This window comes from Cryptomeria japonica, chromosome 4 (genome assembly GCF_030272615.1).
Source record: "Cryptomeria japonica chromosome 4, Sugi_1.0, whole genome shotgun sequence".
Classification (NCBI taxonomy): domain Eukaryota; kingdom Viridiplantae; phylum Streptophyta; class Pinopsida; order Cupressales; family Cupressaceae; genus Cryptomeria; species Cryptomeria japonica.
In genome coordinates this window covers 211,089,217-211,106,347 of record NC_081408.1, presented here as the reverse complement: position 1 = coordinate 211,106,347, position 17,131 = coordinate 211,089,217, and the positions used below count along the sequence as shown (strand labels likewise).

General features: G+C 32.2%; 1 protein-coding gene across 1 annotated transcript; it reads right to left on the bottom strand.

The window, feature by feature from the left end:
* Positions 1–6,558: 6,558 nt before the first annotated feature.
* LOC131061178 (probable LRR receptor-like serine/threonine-protein kinase At1g67720) lies at positions 6,559–13,600 on the bottom strand. The gene is made up of 16 exons (XM_059219028.1): positions 13,595–13,600; positions 10,887–10,983; positions 10,270–10,816; positions 9,640–10,121; positions 9,395–9,530; positions 9,245–9,317; positions 9,059–9,126; positions 8,881–8,952; positions 8,708–8,776; positions 8,312–8,511; positions 7,972–8,174; positions 7,732–7,855; positions 7,568–7,636; positions 7,289–7,475; positions 7,047–7,155; positions 6,559–6,957 (listed from the first exon to the last, which is right to left on the bottom strand). The coding sequence occupies exons 1-16, from the start codon at positions 13,598–13,600 to the stop codon at positions 6,697–6,699; spliced, it is 2,703 nt and encodes a 900-aa protein (XP_059075011.1). The 3' UTR covers positions 6,559–6,696.
* Positions 13,601–17,131: the final 3,531 nt, after the last annotated feature.

Sequence of the window (17,131 nt, the reverse complement as noted above, 5' to 3'; positions counted from 1 at the left end):
CCATACCGGCTTATCACGCCCTATCATATGGCTCTTGGCATGGCGCATCATGCTAACCATATGGCTGTATCTTGTACTAATGGTGATAGCCTTATCTTGTATCTTTTTGTCATCCAGGACTTTCCTCCATGACGAGGCTTGTTCTTGTTGCACTTTTTTCCAACTTCTTTATCATATCTTATCATCCATCAGGCTAGACTATAGCTAGCATGTTGTCGATGTTCCAAGTACCGATTTCCATTCCAAAATTCTAGCATCATATCATTGAAGGAAACTTCATCTGATCAACGAGCATCTACTTCCCTAACGTGATATTTTCTCCTCTTCCCCTTTTCTAAATTTCCTACTTTAGCTTTGTATCTCTTAACAAAGACATGCTTGCTAAAGTGGGGACAAAATGTACAGTCAGAAATATCACCTTCATCACCTTTAGTGGAAATTGCGACATGTGGAACCTCCCCCACACTTCTTAGAGGACAGGTCAACCAACTTGTCCTTTTGTCCACCAAAGAAGTCCATGTAAGCTTCTCTAGATATGTTACCAATTCTACTGACCTGACAGATTTGCAGATGTAAACATGGTGTTGAGACGTCTGCACGGTGCGCTACCGTCTTGCCAACCTGCTAGCCAGCAGGTGGCCATTGGGACATTAGGACCCACGCCAGTAAGGAATCGTAATGCTTCCCTGTGTGGCCACCGACATTCAGACTCATCCCTTAGAGTATATCCTTCATTTTGGGACATTTCAAAAGGATCTTTTGGCAGATTGAAGGCTTTCTGTTGGAGATTGAAGCTCTTGGAGACACCACCATCATTGTTGCAACATCATCAAGATACCAAGTTTTCCAAGCACACCTACACTTGCCAAGAACTAGGGGAGTAATATAACTCTATCTTGCATTGCCAATATCTTGCTTATTTTCCAATTATGAAATAGCATAGAATTGTCTTTGTGTTTTCTCTTACACTCTTCTTTATCATCTTCTTTATCATCTTCCTTTCTAGTGGCTTTTTGGGTTGTACGTGGAGGTGGAAACACCAAAATGGGGGTCTGACTTATGCAAACTCCAAAACACAACCCCCAACATTTTCTCTCTCACATGTGTGTAGGCACAACTTCACCAAGAGGAGATTCTCTTGCAGGAGGCTTCACTGCGTGGACCGGTTGTAAGATTTCTTCATTCTCTAGTATTTTTTTAATTCTATCTCGTAATCTATGTTGTTCATAGTTTTTAATGTTGCTTAGCTATTTTATAAATTCTATTAGCCCATCTAGGACTTTCTGCCCAGACTCTGTGCTCCATCCGTACAGGACAACAGTGCGTCGCACTGGTGTTCCAACTCCGCGCACTTGTCCCAAGGGAAGAGACTCTGCAGGGCAGTATGGAGACACTTCTCAAGTGGCTGATGCTCCTTGTATAAATTTGTTATCCCCTAGCTCATCTTAGTGCCAATTCATCGAGGTAATCAGAAGGACAATTTGTCCCTGAGGATTCATCATCCTTGAGGCGACAAATTCCCTCCATTGCAAGAAATAGAAACCAATTGTTAACACACTCAAAAATTGCAAAATTAGTCTTTAGCAGATTTTTTTTATAAATTTAAGCATATATTTTTTATCTTTCAAAATGTAATATAAATAACCTCCAAATAAAAAAAAAAGCTAAGTTTATTTATAGAATTTATTTCAAATTAATGTATTTGAAGTGTAAATTTAAACTTTTTAGCAATATCACCTAACCAACAAGGGCTAAGACTGATAACAAACAAGGCATAAAGATAGTAATACAATGGAGTAGGAAATGCTCATACATTAAACTAAAAAATATTAGATAGTACTATAAAATAAAATGAACATGTTTAATATAAAAACCACTAAAAATAGATTTATGATGACTAATCGATGTTGGAGGTAAAATTTTAGTTGATACCAATAACTGAAAATCTATACAACTAGAGTTGCAACCATGGATGTAGTCTAGTTGTAGAGTAGTGCATCCTAGTCCCGTATATCATGGAGATATAAAATAATTAGGGGAGTTTTTAAATAGAGTATTGTTCAATATTTTTAATGATAACCTATCATAGGAAATCAATATAAAGTAGAGTTAAAAAGAAATACATATAATCATGTTTAAGTACACTATATAAATTAAAGAGAAATTAGAGATAAACACATGAGAAGCTTGGGTATTCACATTAGAAATTAGTATTAGAAATGATTAAGATATTTTGAAACTATTTCAAATGATTTTCAATTGCAAAAAGATGATTAGGGCTATCTATGACAAAGCGTTTAGCTTACTCCTCGCCTATAACCCAACTGTACAACCTTATCATTGGTGGAAATCATTTCTTACACCTTAGCATGGTCACAAATTTCTCTTTTGGAACATTTTAAAAATATTTATAAGTTCTTCTATATATGACTTAATAATGTAGAAATGTGTGAAGAAGTCCTTATAAATTAGAGAGGTTAAAGGGAAAAAAAATTCTCAATCACATTCCTAGAGAAAATTTAAGAATTTATATAATATTAATAAATATTAAACTAAATTTCATTTTATGAAATAAAATTAATATAAGGCATCGACGTGAAAATTCTAATAGTGAGCAGAAAGTGATTAAATAAATTTGTGATTAGTAGATAAAGAAAACTATCCAAATAAAAACATAACTTTGAAAAGTTAGTATGGATGGAAAGTATTTTATGCAAGTTTAGGGAAAATAGTTTGAATTTCTGAGAAACTTGGGAAGAAAATAAAATAATAATTTTATTAGAGGTTGGAAAGAAGAGGTAGGGAGGTGGTAATGATAAAAAGATATAGTGGAAATTTTTTTATAAATGTCTAGATTAAGAAAAAACATGGCATTAATAAATATGGAGATATTATTTTTTAATTTTAATGATGAGAACTAAATAGATAATGAGAACCAAACCTAACTTGTTGGGTCAAAAATGACCTAAGATGCAAGAGAGAAGAAATGCGGGGAATAAAAAGAAGAGAAAAAAAGTAACAAGAATTCAGAGAAAAATGGTGGATTTTAAGAGGGGAAAGTATTAAAGGAAAATGTGTAAATTATGGATGAAATGGAGTGAAAACTAAGTGAAATAAATGACAATAACTTTTGTTAAAAATATTTTTAGTGGGTGGTTGGTTGATTTTTTTCTTTTTGGTTCTATTTATAGTTTTTGTTTGGTTGTTCGATGGTTTCTAGCATGTTTTGATGTCCCATATTTTTAGTTGGGTGTGCATTCCTTATGTTCCCTACTTGTTTCTCCTTAGTAGATATGTAAAGGTTTAGGCCTATCCCGCTTTTATTAATCATAAATTATGTTTAATGGTGTCCTTTGAGATAACTAAATTGGTTTTTCAATAATTTAATTTCATCATACTTCACATTGGTTTAAGAAATTATCATATCTTATATTTCTTGTGTCAATGATTAGTTATATTATAACATGATACATATCAAATTTGTTAATATCACATATCTTATATCAATGATCCATTTTATCATCACATGATCTATATCCTTGATCACCTTTAGTTTGGGACATTTCTCTCAGCCACCATTCACTGGGGTTTGTCACCATGATCAACTTGGAATGTAGCCATAGATTACCATTGATTTTTTTGTATTCATGTATTTGTAATTTTTTTGACAATTGATAGCTATATCACCATTTTTATTTTGATAGTAGATATAGGTCTATTTAATTGATAATATCTTTATGTTCTTATGTCCTTATAATGATTTTCCTTTTGTTATATATCCATAGATATGTCAAAATGAATTATTCATTGGTTTTATGATTTATTTGGTATGGTCATATCTTCTAATTGATTATATTTCTTATCATCTTCCTTAGATTTATAACACCCTTTCAATTGAAGGAGGTGACTTATATGATTGATAATGTTTTTATTTTATATTTGATTCTCATTGTGATTCAGAATCTTTTTCATTGAATTTATTTATCCTCTAATTTATAATTATTCATGGTTGAAAAAAATGGAGTTGATATCCACACAATCATGTCTTGTAGGATCATTACTTTATGTGGAAATCATAGGCCCTATTAGTCATATCCTTTGAATATTTATATTACTATAATTGTATTCTTATCAATGCATGATCATTAAGAATTTACATGCACCTCAAATCAAGAAAAAATATAAAGGTCAAATTATCATCTCCTTGCTATATCTCATTTAATTTTATTCTTGTTTAGAGCAAACATATTAATGCATGTATATGATGAAAATTTGTACAAACTTTGGTGCATTTATGTAACTCTATCCGCACATGATTCCATGCTTATTAAATTTGTCTTACTGATGGGGTACACATGCCTATATTTATATGACTTATTTAAATATTGAATCTCATATAGCATGTATTTGTCATGATGTCTACTAATCAATAGTCATGAGATAATCTTCTAATCATCAACTTGAATTTTCTTGAAAAAAAAATTAAAAGTAATAAATTTGGTGAATTTCCCGTTTACCTTTTATCTTAAAGCTTATTAAAACATATTTTGTAATTAAATTTTTGGTTCAGTTGTTTAAAAGAATTGAATTGTATTGATTTAAGAGATATATACAAAATTCAAATGTAATTTTCACTCTAGAAAAGAAATCAATAAACTACATTTGTATTCAATGATGAATAAATAAACAATCTAAATTTTATGACTTATCTACTATCTTCAATCTTTTTGGAATAAAATGGTTTAGTTATGAATAAGGTAAATCTGGATAGGCCCAAATCATAATAAAATGGATTAATTAAAGTATGGATTAATTAAAGTAAAGTTCTCTCATGAATTAGTTTAACGAAATAATATAAAAATTACCCCTTAATAGCATTAGTCAACAAATTTGCATAAAAGATTAGATAAAATTATACAAAAGATAGACATCATAACACTCTAGTAGTGCGGGTCTAGCTCATGCTCACAAATGTATACCAAATTGGTGAAGTTGATATAAAGTGGAACATATAATCATACTTTGATTTTGATCTATATGTTTTATTATCACAAAAAAATTTATAATTTCAAGGCACATTCATTTTAGTGTTAGTGTCTTATGCATATTATTCATTACTGAATTAAATGATCATATCCTCCTTATTAGTTCCTATTCGTAAAAGATTGTACTCCAATAGTAATAATCAATAAGTACTTGGAGCTAAATATATTTATGTGCATTGTATTATGCTATGTGGGGTACTCCTTAATAAAAAAAATAATGTATATTTTTTTAAATTGTTGATACAAGATAAATGTCTTTACATTAAACATATGTGATTTATCTTTCCAATATGTAATTAGACTATATATTGAATGATATATCTCTCATTTCAAAGTTACGAATAATATACACAATTTTAATTATAATTTTTTAATTAGAGATTGCATTGTTATTTGTTAAATTGAGAATTTAGTTTTTAACTTAAAATATATGTATATTTTAAATTTAGAGTGACAAATCTATCTTAATGTTCTTTTATCACAATTTGATTATCTTTAATCTTTTTTTTAATAAATTATTCAATAATATAGAGATAATATTTATTGAATAATCATTTCCTTAAATAAGGATTCCTAAACTTTTATACAACTTGTATAATTGAATAGTAAATATTGCAATTAATTTAATTATATTTATTGATAAATTATTCAAGGTTCAACTCTTGTTAGTAGGATTTAACTAACAGTTGGGCTATTTGAGCCCGCTCAATCATCAGTAGGGGACTAGTCTCGCCTCAACTTGCCCCTCCATGACCCCAACTTGACAAAAAAAAGAAAGACCAAGGCAAGTTCTAATAGAAATAATTGAGGTGAGATGTGAAGATACCCTTACATTAAAAATAAATAGATAAATTAATTAATTAAGAAAAAAAAAATTACAATTAATTTTTTAAAATTGAATTTTACTTATTAACAATTGTTGACTTTTCAGATTAATGTTGTTTCATGTTTTAATGGTAGAAACACAATTCATATTGTGAAGCAACCATTTCTAAGCCATCAGTGTCATTCCATTCTATTACTACAAAATATAAGAACAATAATATTTATGCCTACCAAAAGAGTTAAAGATTTACTCTTTACGCATACCCAATACAGATAGAGATAATGCATTTATAACTAACCTTTAAGACTGTTTATAATGATTAAACCATTTTAAATATATTTTTTTAATAAAATTGATATATATATGTATATATATTCTTATACAACCTTGAAATACTTTATTTCTTATTTTTGATAACATAGCTTTATACATAGCGGGCACTGTCAAAATCTTTCAATCTATTCATAGATCTAATAAAAACTATCTACACATAATTATAAAAATTATAACTTTAAATAGTACACAGATAGAAATAAAATTTATATTTAAGGAATTTTATAGAAAGCTGATAAATACTAAGGAAGAAATGTTGATCTTCGAAGGCTAGTATGCCGTTACCAGCCGACTCTAAATATCATAGACCTGATCATGAATTATTATAAATACAGCTGATAGCTCGACCCAAACACAAGTTTAAAAGCTTTTAAAAAAGATATATCCTTATCACAAAATATTCTGCGATTAGACAAACTGGACCTAAAGGAGAGTAACCCAACTAATTACTATTGAGCTGTAACCAGGCAAAAGAGTTATTATAAGATCTTACTACCTAAGGCTCGGCATGCCACCAATATTAAATGTGGCCACGGTATGTGAAGCTGAATAATTTTTATCAGCATATGCAAGTTTCACAGCTTCTTCCAATTCTTTCACCACCGCACTGACCTTGGGTCTATTCGTTGATTCCTTTTCCACGCACTGGTATGCTATCTCTGCAACTTTCCAAGCTGATTCTACGTCATATCGGCCACTCAATGAAGGATCCATAAGCTCTGCCAGTTTGCCACATGAAAGCATATTGTGTGCCTGATGCAATGATTTTTTCATTATATTGTTAATGAACATATCCAGAAATGAGAGAAAACATTCAATTGGGCTACAATTCGATGGATTACCGATTTTACTATTCCATCCTTGGGTGATACTCCAGAAATAATCTCCAATAAAACCACGCCAAAACTGTAGACATCGGTCTTCTCATTTAATGATGATGTTGTAAAGTATCTGCATGAACTTCCCCATTTTAATCCACTAGTTTATCGTTCCCTATGTCTATAATTATGTGAAAATATATTCAAGAGTACTTAAACTATGAATATTTAAGAAGAAAGATATACTATGGTGTTAAGTAAAATACTCAGGATCAAGATAACCCATGGTTCCTTTCACTTCGCTTGACATATCACCAAAGGAACTCTCTACCAGTTTTGATATGCCAAAGTCAGCTAGCTTGGCAGACATTCTGTTATCCAACAGTATATTACTACACTTTATATCTCTGTGTATGATTGGAGGATAGCAACCCTGATGCAAGTAGAGCAAACCTGCAAAATGATTGTAAAATATTGAGATGTGATGAACGATGTTATAAAAACAAACATGTATGAATCAATTGTTGCTGCCACAAACAGCTTACCATCGGCGGCCTGTCGAGCGATATTCAATCTCATATGCCAATCAAGTGGAGTTTTCAATTTGGCTACGCCTGCAAAAGGAAAAAATTCTAGTATACACAATTTTTGTTTTGATATGTAGGTGAATTAATGTTAATCTAACGCAAGATTTAATATACCCAAATACCATATAGATGATCAGTCAGTGTTCCACACGGCATGTATTCATAGACCAATGCTATTATGGACTGTCTGCAATACCCAATAAGATTTACAAGATGCTTATGATATATTCTTGACAGTATGGCTACCTGAAACCAGAAAAAATTTTGTTACTGGAGAATTTGGGGATGAGCGGATAATAATTGAGAGATATAAGTAAACTTATTTTATAAAAGATTTATTGAATCTGTGAAGGAGTACCAACCTCATTCTGAAATTCTTGCTGACCTTGACTAGAACCTGTCTGAAGTATTTTGACCGCAACATCATATCCTGAAAGTCTGCCATAAAATACGGATCCAAAGCTTCCCTTCCCAATAAGTGTGGAATAGTTATTGGTAGAAGTTTTAATATCTTCCTCTGTGTATTCTATAGCCTGCCTGTGATAATCATTTTGTTTTTTTTCATCTGAGAAAGAAGAAATAAAGAAATTACTCTTCAAGGTGACAAACAGGGAGAAAAAAAAAAAAAGAAGACATGCCTATTTGATAACAGAAATACTAACGGCGGTACTGTTTTCTGCATACTAGAGATTGGGGAAACACCTGCAAATATCTGTTGTTTAGATAGGGTTGGAACATCTATGCTTGGAAATGGCTGCGATGGGTGTTTGTGCCTCCATAGCAAAATTGCAGAAAGAACGACTAAAACTAACACCACCGAACACCCAACTAAAGCTCCGATTACCCAACCTTTAATTTTGCGGGCGCCAGTGCCTCCCCGAATATTATTTTGAGGATCAACACTGCATAGTACAATTCAGAATAAATATGTCTCTGAGATAATAATAGTTGGGTTTTCTATTTGAAAGTTAATGAGTTGTATAGAAGTAGCATATTAAAGATCATATAGGCATACAAGAGCATGAAACCATTATCCTATTGATTGATTGTCCAGCCGAAAAGAAAAATGCTAGGGAAGGGGGAAAAATTTGGTTATACCGAAGGTCCAAGTCGGGTCTCACTAATCCTTCTGAGACGGTTCCCTTCAATTTATTGTCCTGTAGAAATCTTTTCACCCAGAAAACATAACTTTAATAAGAATGAAAGCAGACAATTATTTAATAGAAGGTAGTAAATTTATAATGAATCGATAGTCTAATTGGTAAACATACAGTTGACTTAACATTTGAAGCTTCTCCAATGATCTTGGAATTTCTCCAGTCAGTTGATTGTTTTGCAGTTGCCTTTGTGAGGCGAACAAAAGCGGAAACATTAGCAAAGATATAGGAAAAATTACCTTTCTTATTTATACAAGGCATCACAGATGGTAGCAAGTCAGAGGTATCTTACAGTATAGTAAGATTCTTTAATGAACTGAGGTCCGGAATATCACCTGACAAATTATTATTTCCTAGCAGCTGTAACCGACTGCTTACAGTTAGTCGTACTGTATTAAGCAATTTAATTTCTATCGGAAGCTATCGTGGCCTTGTCTCTACAAAAAGCGAGTTAGTACACGGTTATGAGAAATCTTACCAACTTTGTTAGTGCTGATAAGTCTGCTATTTTTGTTGGTATGTTGCCGTTGAGATGCATGCTTGTTAGATCTCTACAAAAAGCAAAAGATATTAATAGCGCAAGATATATGATCCAACGAAAGTTATTGAAATTAGCAAGGAATTGTACATGATAATGATTCGCGGAGGATCGTCCTGGCTGCAGGTTATCCCTGTAGATGAATAATCAGCTGGTAAACATGGATCTCCTCCTGTCCAATCGTCTGGAACACTTATTGCCTCTGCTATTTTTCTAATAGCAACCACTGACCTCACACAATTCGTGCAAACATTAAGCATGCTTACAGTAATTGCAATATATATACACAAAAACATAAAGTATTTTGAACATCTCCATGGATTACAGAAAGTTACCATCCCCAGAGTATGTGGTTGTCTGTAAGTCCAACTTCCTATACATTTCTGCTGCATTTATGAATGGTCCCAACTCTGATTTAGGACTGGGACGTAAAATTATGTTTATAGGATCGGGAGGGTTCAGTTGTAACTCATTATTTGCTTGTAGGCACTGCAAAAAATTAAGTTTCATGAGCTCTGATATTTGGTTTTCGTTAATGAAGGGAGCAAAACTCTGTGTGAGGTTTGTCTTGTTGATGTTGCAGAAATAAAGTGCGAAAGAGTAAATTCCTGGGACGGAAACATCCGGAAATTCGTTTGAAACAGTCATATTGGCTAGTGCTTCCATCCCAATAGCAGTCCTTGATACGTTCACGGGTGGCTTATTCACTAACTCCATTCCTAAAGATTTTGTCTGCGCATCCTCATCGGTAATATTCACTTCGCCCTCAGCTGCTACTAGACAGAACCATTGGCGGTCAAATGGATCATCTGGGTACCTGTCAATTGCCATCACGGTTCAACATTGAATTAGATAATTGCCATCTCTTTGAAATTTGAGAAGGGCGAAAGTGTGCTAATGACGACAATTGGTCGATGCATGTCTAAAGCATCAAAATTTCTCAGATCCAAGTTGAAATTTCTTACTGTAATAAAGAAGATGCACCAAAATTTGTGCGCTTTACAAGATCCAAGGCACTCTTCTGAAAATCCGTTGAATTGTACATAGAAGATTCGATTGGCCGAAGCTCAATGCTTGAAATAAAAACAGAATGATTTTGTTCTGTTTGAGAATTGCGCGCAAGGCATAAACTCAGACTCTCGCTTTTGGCAGCCAAGATGATCTCGTAAGATGTGTAACTCTCATTGCCTGTACTAGATAGGTCTACATTTGTCCACTTGATTCCCTCGATAAGCAAATCAAAGAAATTCGCCAAAGGAATTTCGTAATCAGGACCGAAAGATGCTCTTACTAGGTAATTTACACGGGGATTCACAGGCAACAGGTAGCAATATTTCTTCACTGATAGAATACTCGGAAAATAGGTCAGTGTCCAGAATCTCATTCTCATGGTTTCTGTTGAACTCGTCCTCCAAACGTTGCGAGTCTTAATGAAAGGGGAATCGGAAATCCAGAGTAGGCCCTTCTGGTCTGTTCCGTTAGCAATGGCGCCACAGTTGATGTTAAGGAAGCCTGAACAAAAGACACACGGTATAATTAATATTGCAAGATTGAAATGAGGTGAGAAGAATAGAGAGGTTACCGTCTGGATTTGAATGAATGAAAGTGAATAATCCAGTGAAAGTTGTGATGAGCAACAAGCACACACTTGTCAACTCCATGCCTGACATCATTCGGACCTGCATAAACACAGTCCAATCATAAAAGGGAATACCAAATTGATATCGCAATACTACGAGATAATATCTCGCCAAAATAATATTACTCTTATGAAAGAATCTTTAAGAGAAATCCACAACTTGCTGCTTTGCGAGGTGCTACTGCAGTCTGCTATGTTCTGCTTTCCATATGGAGGGTTGCGTGTATATATAAATATATTTTCAACCCAAGTCGAGGGTTAATATCTCTGAATTGATTAAATAAACTAGAGATTCTTAATCAAACAAGAGATATCCTCATACTGCGGGGTTAAAATTTTAAGGGATGATATGACTCTTTGGACATTTAATTACATAGTCCTCCCCACTTTTTTTTTTAATTAAAACTAAGCAAAAATTACATAGAGAAGGTAATTAGTAGGTTGTCAAAAAGAAGTAACAAATTACTTACAACGCAGCAACAAATCTAAATACATGAGAACAACAAAAGTGCTATAATAGCAACTAAAATTTACAAACTGCTTACAAAGGAGAAGTTAATTATATGAAAAAAATACACCAACATTATTAAGCATGCATTGTATAACAAATTTATAAAGAATAGAATTATGCTCATGCTGAACTTGCAAAATCTGCTGCTCCAAAATCTTAGGATTCTTCTTGTAAAGCTTATGAGACTGCAAAAAAAGAAAAGCCACCTGAAGGAGTATGTTGAGTAAAGCCTTAGATTGTCAATTTCTTCGTGATAATTGCTAGAAAACACAACATTATATCTATTGATCCAAATATGCTTAAGAACTATTTGTCTAATAGAATCAGCAATCAAGTTATTATGCATTCCAAAACTCAATATGGCTTCTTTCCAATTCAGATCATGAGAAAAAATTGCAGAAAATTTCTTAAACATAGTAAGCCACTATTTTTTAACATATAATCATACTTTCAGCACCTTGACAAAATGGACAGTTAGCTAGATGAACCATAATGCATTTCAATCTATCCCCTATCCCCTATCCCCAATCCCTACAGGTAGCTTGCAATGCATTATCTTCCAAGCTAGCAATTGAGTATTGAAATACATAATTAATTTGGTTCGTTGGTCAATCGTCATTTCGTCTATTTCCCAAAGACTGCTTGTGCGGAAAAATACACTACACCCAAAATGGAGCATTTATTCAGTTTCATATTTATTTAATTAAAAAAAAAGTTTAGAATAGCTTTGATTTGATCTTTTATATTTTGTTTTAAAATGTGAAAAATGGTAATATTCATCTTAAATAAATGTTTAAAAGTGGGGACTGTTTCTATTTTTACATTTCAATGAATTAGAATATAGTATTAGAAAGAGAATGGTTTGATTTACAAATATATTCTTTGTTATTTTTATTTACTTTTATTATTTATTAGAAATTTTTTTTAATTTTTAAAGATTTTGAATTCATGTCATTAAATTTTAGTGTGAAAAAAATTGTTTGATTATCAAGTAAACAATGAGTTAATTGCAGTTTGATTTGATCAATGTTTTTGCAATTATTAAATAAGATATTCAATAAAATCATCCAATTAATTAACTAGCTGATCAAATGTAGCAAGATATGTAAGAAATATTAGAATGAATGCAAGTTTAGGATAAGTCAAGTTTATCAAAATGATGTGTTGAAAAAGACATCATAATCTAACATCTGCATCAACCAAAGTCAATCATTATCTCATACAACATCGTAGTTGTGAATGGGCTTGGATGTTGTCCAAAAGGAAACCTAACTTATTCTCAAACCACACCTCTATTTAATATTGTATGTCATAATGTTTGGTTGAAAATAACATTAGCTAATGATGACCAAATTGAACAAGTTTTAAGTAATGTAGAACAAGTGTATTCCACTTGAAGGTTTTTTCCCAATAAGTTTATGTAGAAGGGGTAAAAATTTCCACATTTGGACTGGCACATTTTTTACATTGATCCGTCATGCAGTGAAACAAAACATGAAAGATATAAAAATTTGTATATAAATAGAAAGAAGACCCGAAAATGAGATGTCCAAAGAAACCTGTTGTTGAAAGCTAAAACTAACTAGGTAGGACTCCAACATCGCATGCTAATATCATGAACGGAGGTAAAAAAATAAAATTGAGTAGACATTTGGGCACTTGTGACAAAAATATAGGGAAAAAATAGGAGGAAAAAAGAATTCGGTACTATAGTCTTAAGGTTTCCATGTAGTTTAAAGTTTAGAAATGCCAATCATAGTTACTCTCTTTTCCAATGCGACTAACACAATTAGAATCCTTAAGATCTACATCTGTACATAGAACAGATGGGAAATGTTTGTGTTGTATAGGTGATTTGCTTGGTGAAACCTTGTGTTGGTGTTTCGACCATCTCCATAAAAGAAATGATGTTGATGATAGAGTGTGTTCTCAAAGGGAGTAGAGATAAAATAAATCATATAAATGATAAAAAATAATACCTTAGGCATGACACCCTTCTTAAATCGCATTCAAGGTGATGATGAGTTTCTCTCAAGTCTTGCAAAAATGTTAGCACAATATAATAATAAATAATAAATGGTACTTGATAGCATATTGTTTCATGCTTGCTAGTTGCGCTAGACTTCTTAGCTTGAGTTACCTTCATTTTTTAAGCTTGAAAGAGATTGATTGGATTTATCTTCTGATTGCTTTCTTAGATAAACTAGGTATTTTAATTGAAGAAGGGAGTCACATTTATATGTGACTTGCATATTTTCATAATAACTTTTAAGTTTAATATTACAACAACATCTTGTTCATTAAAAGCTCGAAGTCAACATTTCAATCATAGAATTTGGAGTCAAAATAGTGTGATAGTAGTCCTAGGAACTATAGTCCTAACCAATTTGGTGGTTCAAAATGCTAGACACTAGGGGCTTTGATATAAATTACCAACCTAAACTTGGAGATGCACATTCAAAGAAGATCAAGAACATCAACCATGATAGATGCTCAAACTATTGTGAAATTGTATGTAACAACAATTTACAATGTGACACTTTCCTCTATTCTATGTTTATTTTTTATTCCTTTCTTAACAAAAATCCTTACAATATATTGAAATATATTAAAAAATCTTACCTAGAATAGTTGTATTACTTTAAAAAATTATCATCCTTATCCTATTTTTGGGATAAAAATATCCTACTCAACCTTTTGCTCTTTGATTTTCATTTATTATTGTTCATAAATGATCCTCTAAATAGGTAGTTATTCCTTTTAACCAACCAAAAAATCAAAAAATTAATTACAGTCAACAGGCATATTGGTGGGGTTCTTCCCATAGTATGTTGGTTAAGTGGTGTTGTTGTTGTTGTAACCACCAAGGCTCAAATCCCCTGCTAAGACATTGTGATTGCAAGGATTTTTCCTTTGCTAATCCAATTTGAGTATAGGTTTTAGCCTTATAATTGTTATATGGAGATGAGGTCTCCTATTTGTGACCTCACCGATTCATAGGTCTTGGTCAAAAGTGTTTTACGTGGAGTTAAAGGATATGTGATGCTAGTGCAACTAGCCACATTTAAAATTTTACCCAACACTTATTTTACTTTTCAAAAACATGCATATTGGTGGATAGGAAATATAATAAAATTATATTAAACCTGCTCAAATATATGGTGTCCCTACATCACATTGAAAAATAATAAGAGACATGTTTTGTAGTTATGGAAGGAAAGTATAATCATGTGTGTAGCAACACCATAATTGAATAAGTGAATGGGAGAAAAATATCATAAAATATATTTTTTTGCATTTAATTATTAAAGTATATGAAAATATGCATGAATAAGAGACACCATTAATGATAAAGAGAAAATATCTTATGAAGATAAGGCTGTATAATTGGTTTTGCTTTGTTGGGTCGCTAGCCATTTCTTTTTTGTATATTTCTTTTGTGGTAATAAATTATTACTCCTTTTGTCAAAACAAAAAATAAGGCAAATATATTACCATCAGTAAGTAGTATTGTCATAAGGACCTCATATAAGGAGAAAGGTTTGCTAAATAAAGCATCCCATAAGATGACACTAAAATAAAATGATAAATTTAATCAAGAAGGGTAGGAGTTGTTGAGGAAGGGTTTGATCAGAAAATGTTTTTATCTATGTGTGACATCGATTATACTAGCATTAGAAAAAATGTTGAATAAAAGGTATAAATTAAAGTTAGGTGAGCAAGATAAATAAAGAGAAAAGTTTCACATTGATAAAGATGGATGATATAACAAATATTCAAGTGGACTGAATTATTTTATAAAATTTAATTTTAAAATCAGTTATCATCAAATTAGAATTAGAGAAAGAAGTGACATTAGCTTTGAGTGCTACGTTAAAAGGTAATCAACAATTGAAAGTGTCACACGATGCATGAGGAGTGATGAAAACATGCGATGATGGAAGGAAGATGGGTGAGAATGGTCCATTTTTCCCCCTTGTTTCCACTACAAAAATGATAGATGTGAAAGGAAGTCAAAGTGCAAAATAACGCTTACAAACGCTAAATCTAATGAGAGAGATGATGCAGAGATTTCATAGAAATTATAAAACTATTGCAAATTAGATAAACAAATATAAAGTCATAAATATAACCACAACAAAAAATATATGTGGGTAAAATGTTTTGGTTAAATCCCACACTCTAGAATCTAGACTCAATTGTCACAATACAATGCACAGAGCCAACACTCTTTAGGAGTAGCTTCAACAAAGAACTCAAGAACAATTCTGATAGCATAACAATGCCTTAGAAAATAATCAACTTGTCTCTATGAAAAATAACTAAAGGCGTCAACATATAAATAGAGCTCAACATAAAGAAGTATGTGCCCATGGTTTCCAAAACCATCTTCAATGCCCAAGAGAAAAGTTGTGTTACAAGCAACACCTTGCTCCTCACATGACAAGTTACACATAGGAACTTACAATACAACAACACCTATCTCTTCCATAATAGTCATCTTGCCAAATATAATATAAATACAACATAGAATTTTTCATGAAAAAATAGACCTTGCCTTTGTTACCTCACACCACCTATGAACTCAAACTATAAATGTAAGGTGCCAAAAAATATCTCTCTATGACTCTTCCACCAAAATAGAATTTGTCATAGTCATAATAGAAATTTGTCATAATCTCAATATAGAAACCTATGACACTAGTTCCCTAAACTTTAGGAATTCCAAATTGGGTGAAATTAAAATAAATAATTAAATACACATGTTTGAACTCTAAGGTTGGGACACCTTATTCCCAACATTCTCCCACTTGTCAAAAGTCAAAAGACCCTCTCATCTTCTCAATTTCGAAAGGCCCATAGAACTGGCACACTATCTGGACTTCTCAATGCTCACTAGCTCCATCAGTACAACTACTATATTTGACAAAGTATCAACTTTCTCCATCTTCACCTTTCCATCTTCCACTATATCACCAACAAAATGAAACCGTACATCAATATTTTTTATTTTAGCATGGAAAGTAAGATTCTTTGCTAAATAAATAACAATCTAGCTACCATAATAGATAGCAATTTTTCTAGCATCAAAACCAACATCTGAGCATAATCTCTTAGGACAAATGGCTTCCTTACAAGTTTGAGGAGTTGCCATGTACTTTGCTTCTATAGTGGAAAAAGTGACTATAACCTACCGCTTGCTTATATAACTTACTGAATCACCAAACATCATAAATATATACCAATTGGTGGATCTTCTACTATTAATGTCACCTACCTAGTCCAAATCCACATATCAACTAATGTAAACCGACTATTGACGTACAGTAGGATAACCATGAAAACATAAGGACATAGGAAATTGGGGTAGAGAATTTGCATGATGAAAAATTTGAGCTGAGTGCATGGTGTGAGAAAAATTAGGGCTCCAATCAAGCCTCAAGACATAGATGCCAAGGTAGGGTCCCAAATGAGGAAAACATTGTAAGGGAGTACAATTAAGGACACTAAAATATGCAATTACACCTTTTAATTTTTGGGGAAGACTAACATTGGTGAGCACTTTCCTACTACTTAGAAATTCAAATAGCGTAATTCAAAATTTGGGGCCAAAATGCATAGACATGTATGTTGGTTTCTTTATTCTAAGGATAGGAGCACTAGGTGCCCTAGTCCC

Bases quoted from the DNA above. Each gene is read 5' to 3' on its own strand.
- LOC131061178 (XM_059219028.1), bottom strand. The intron at 8,953-9,058 runs GTAAGATACCTC...CGCCTCACAAAG, and splicing joins TTAAAGAATCTTACTATACT to GCAACTGCAAAACAATCAAC. The intron at 6,958-7,046 runs GTAATCCATCGA...TCATTGCATCAG, and splicing joins AGGATGGAATAGTAAAATCG to GCACACAATATGCTTTCATG.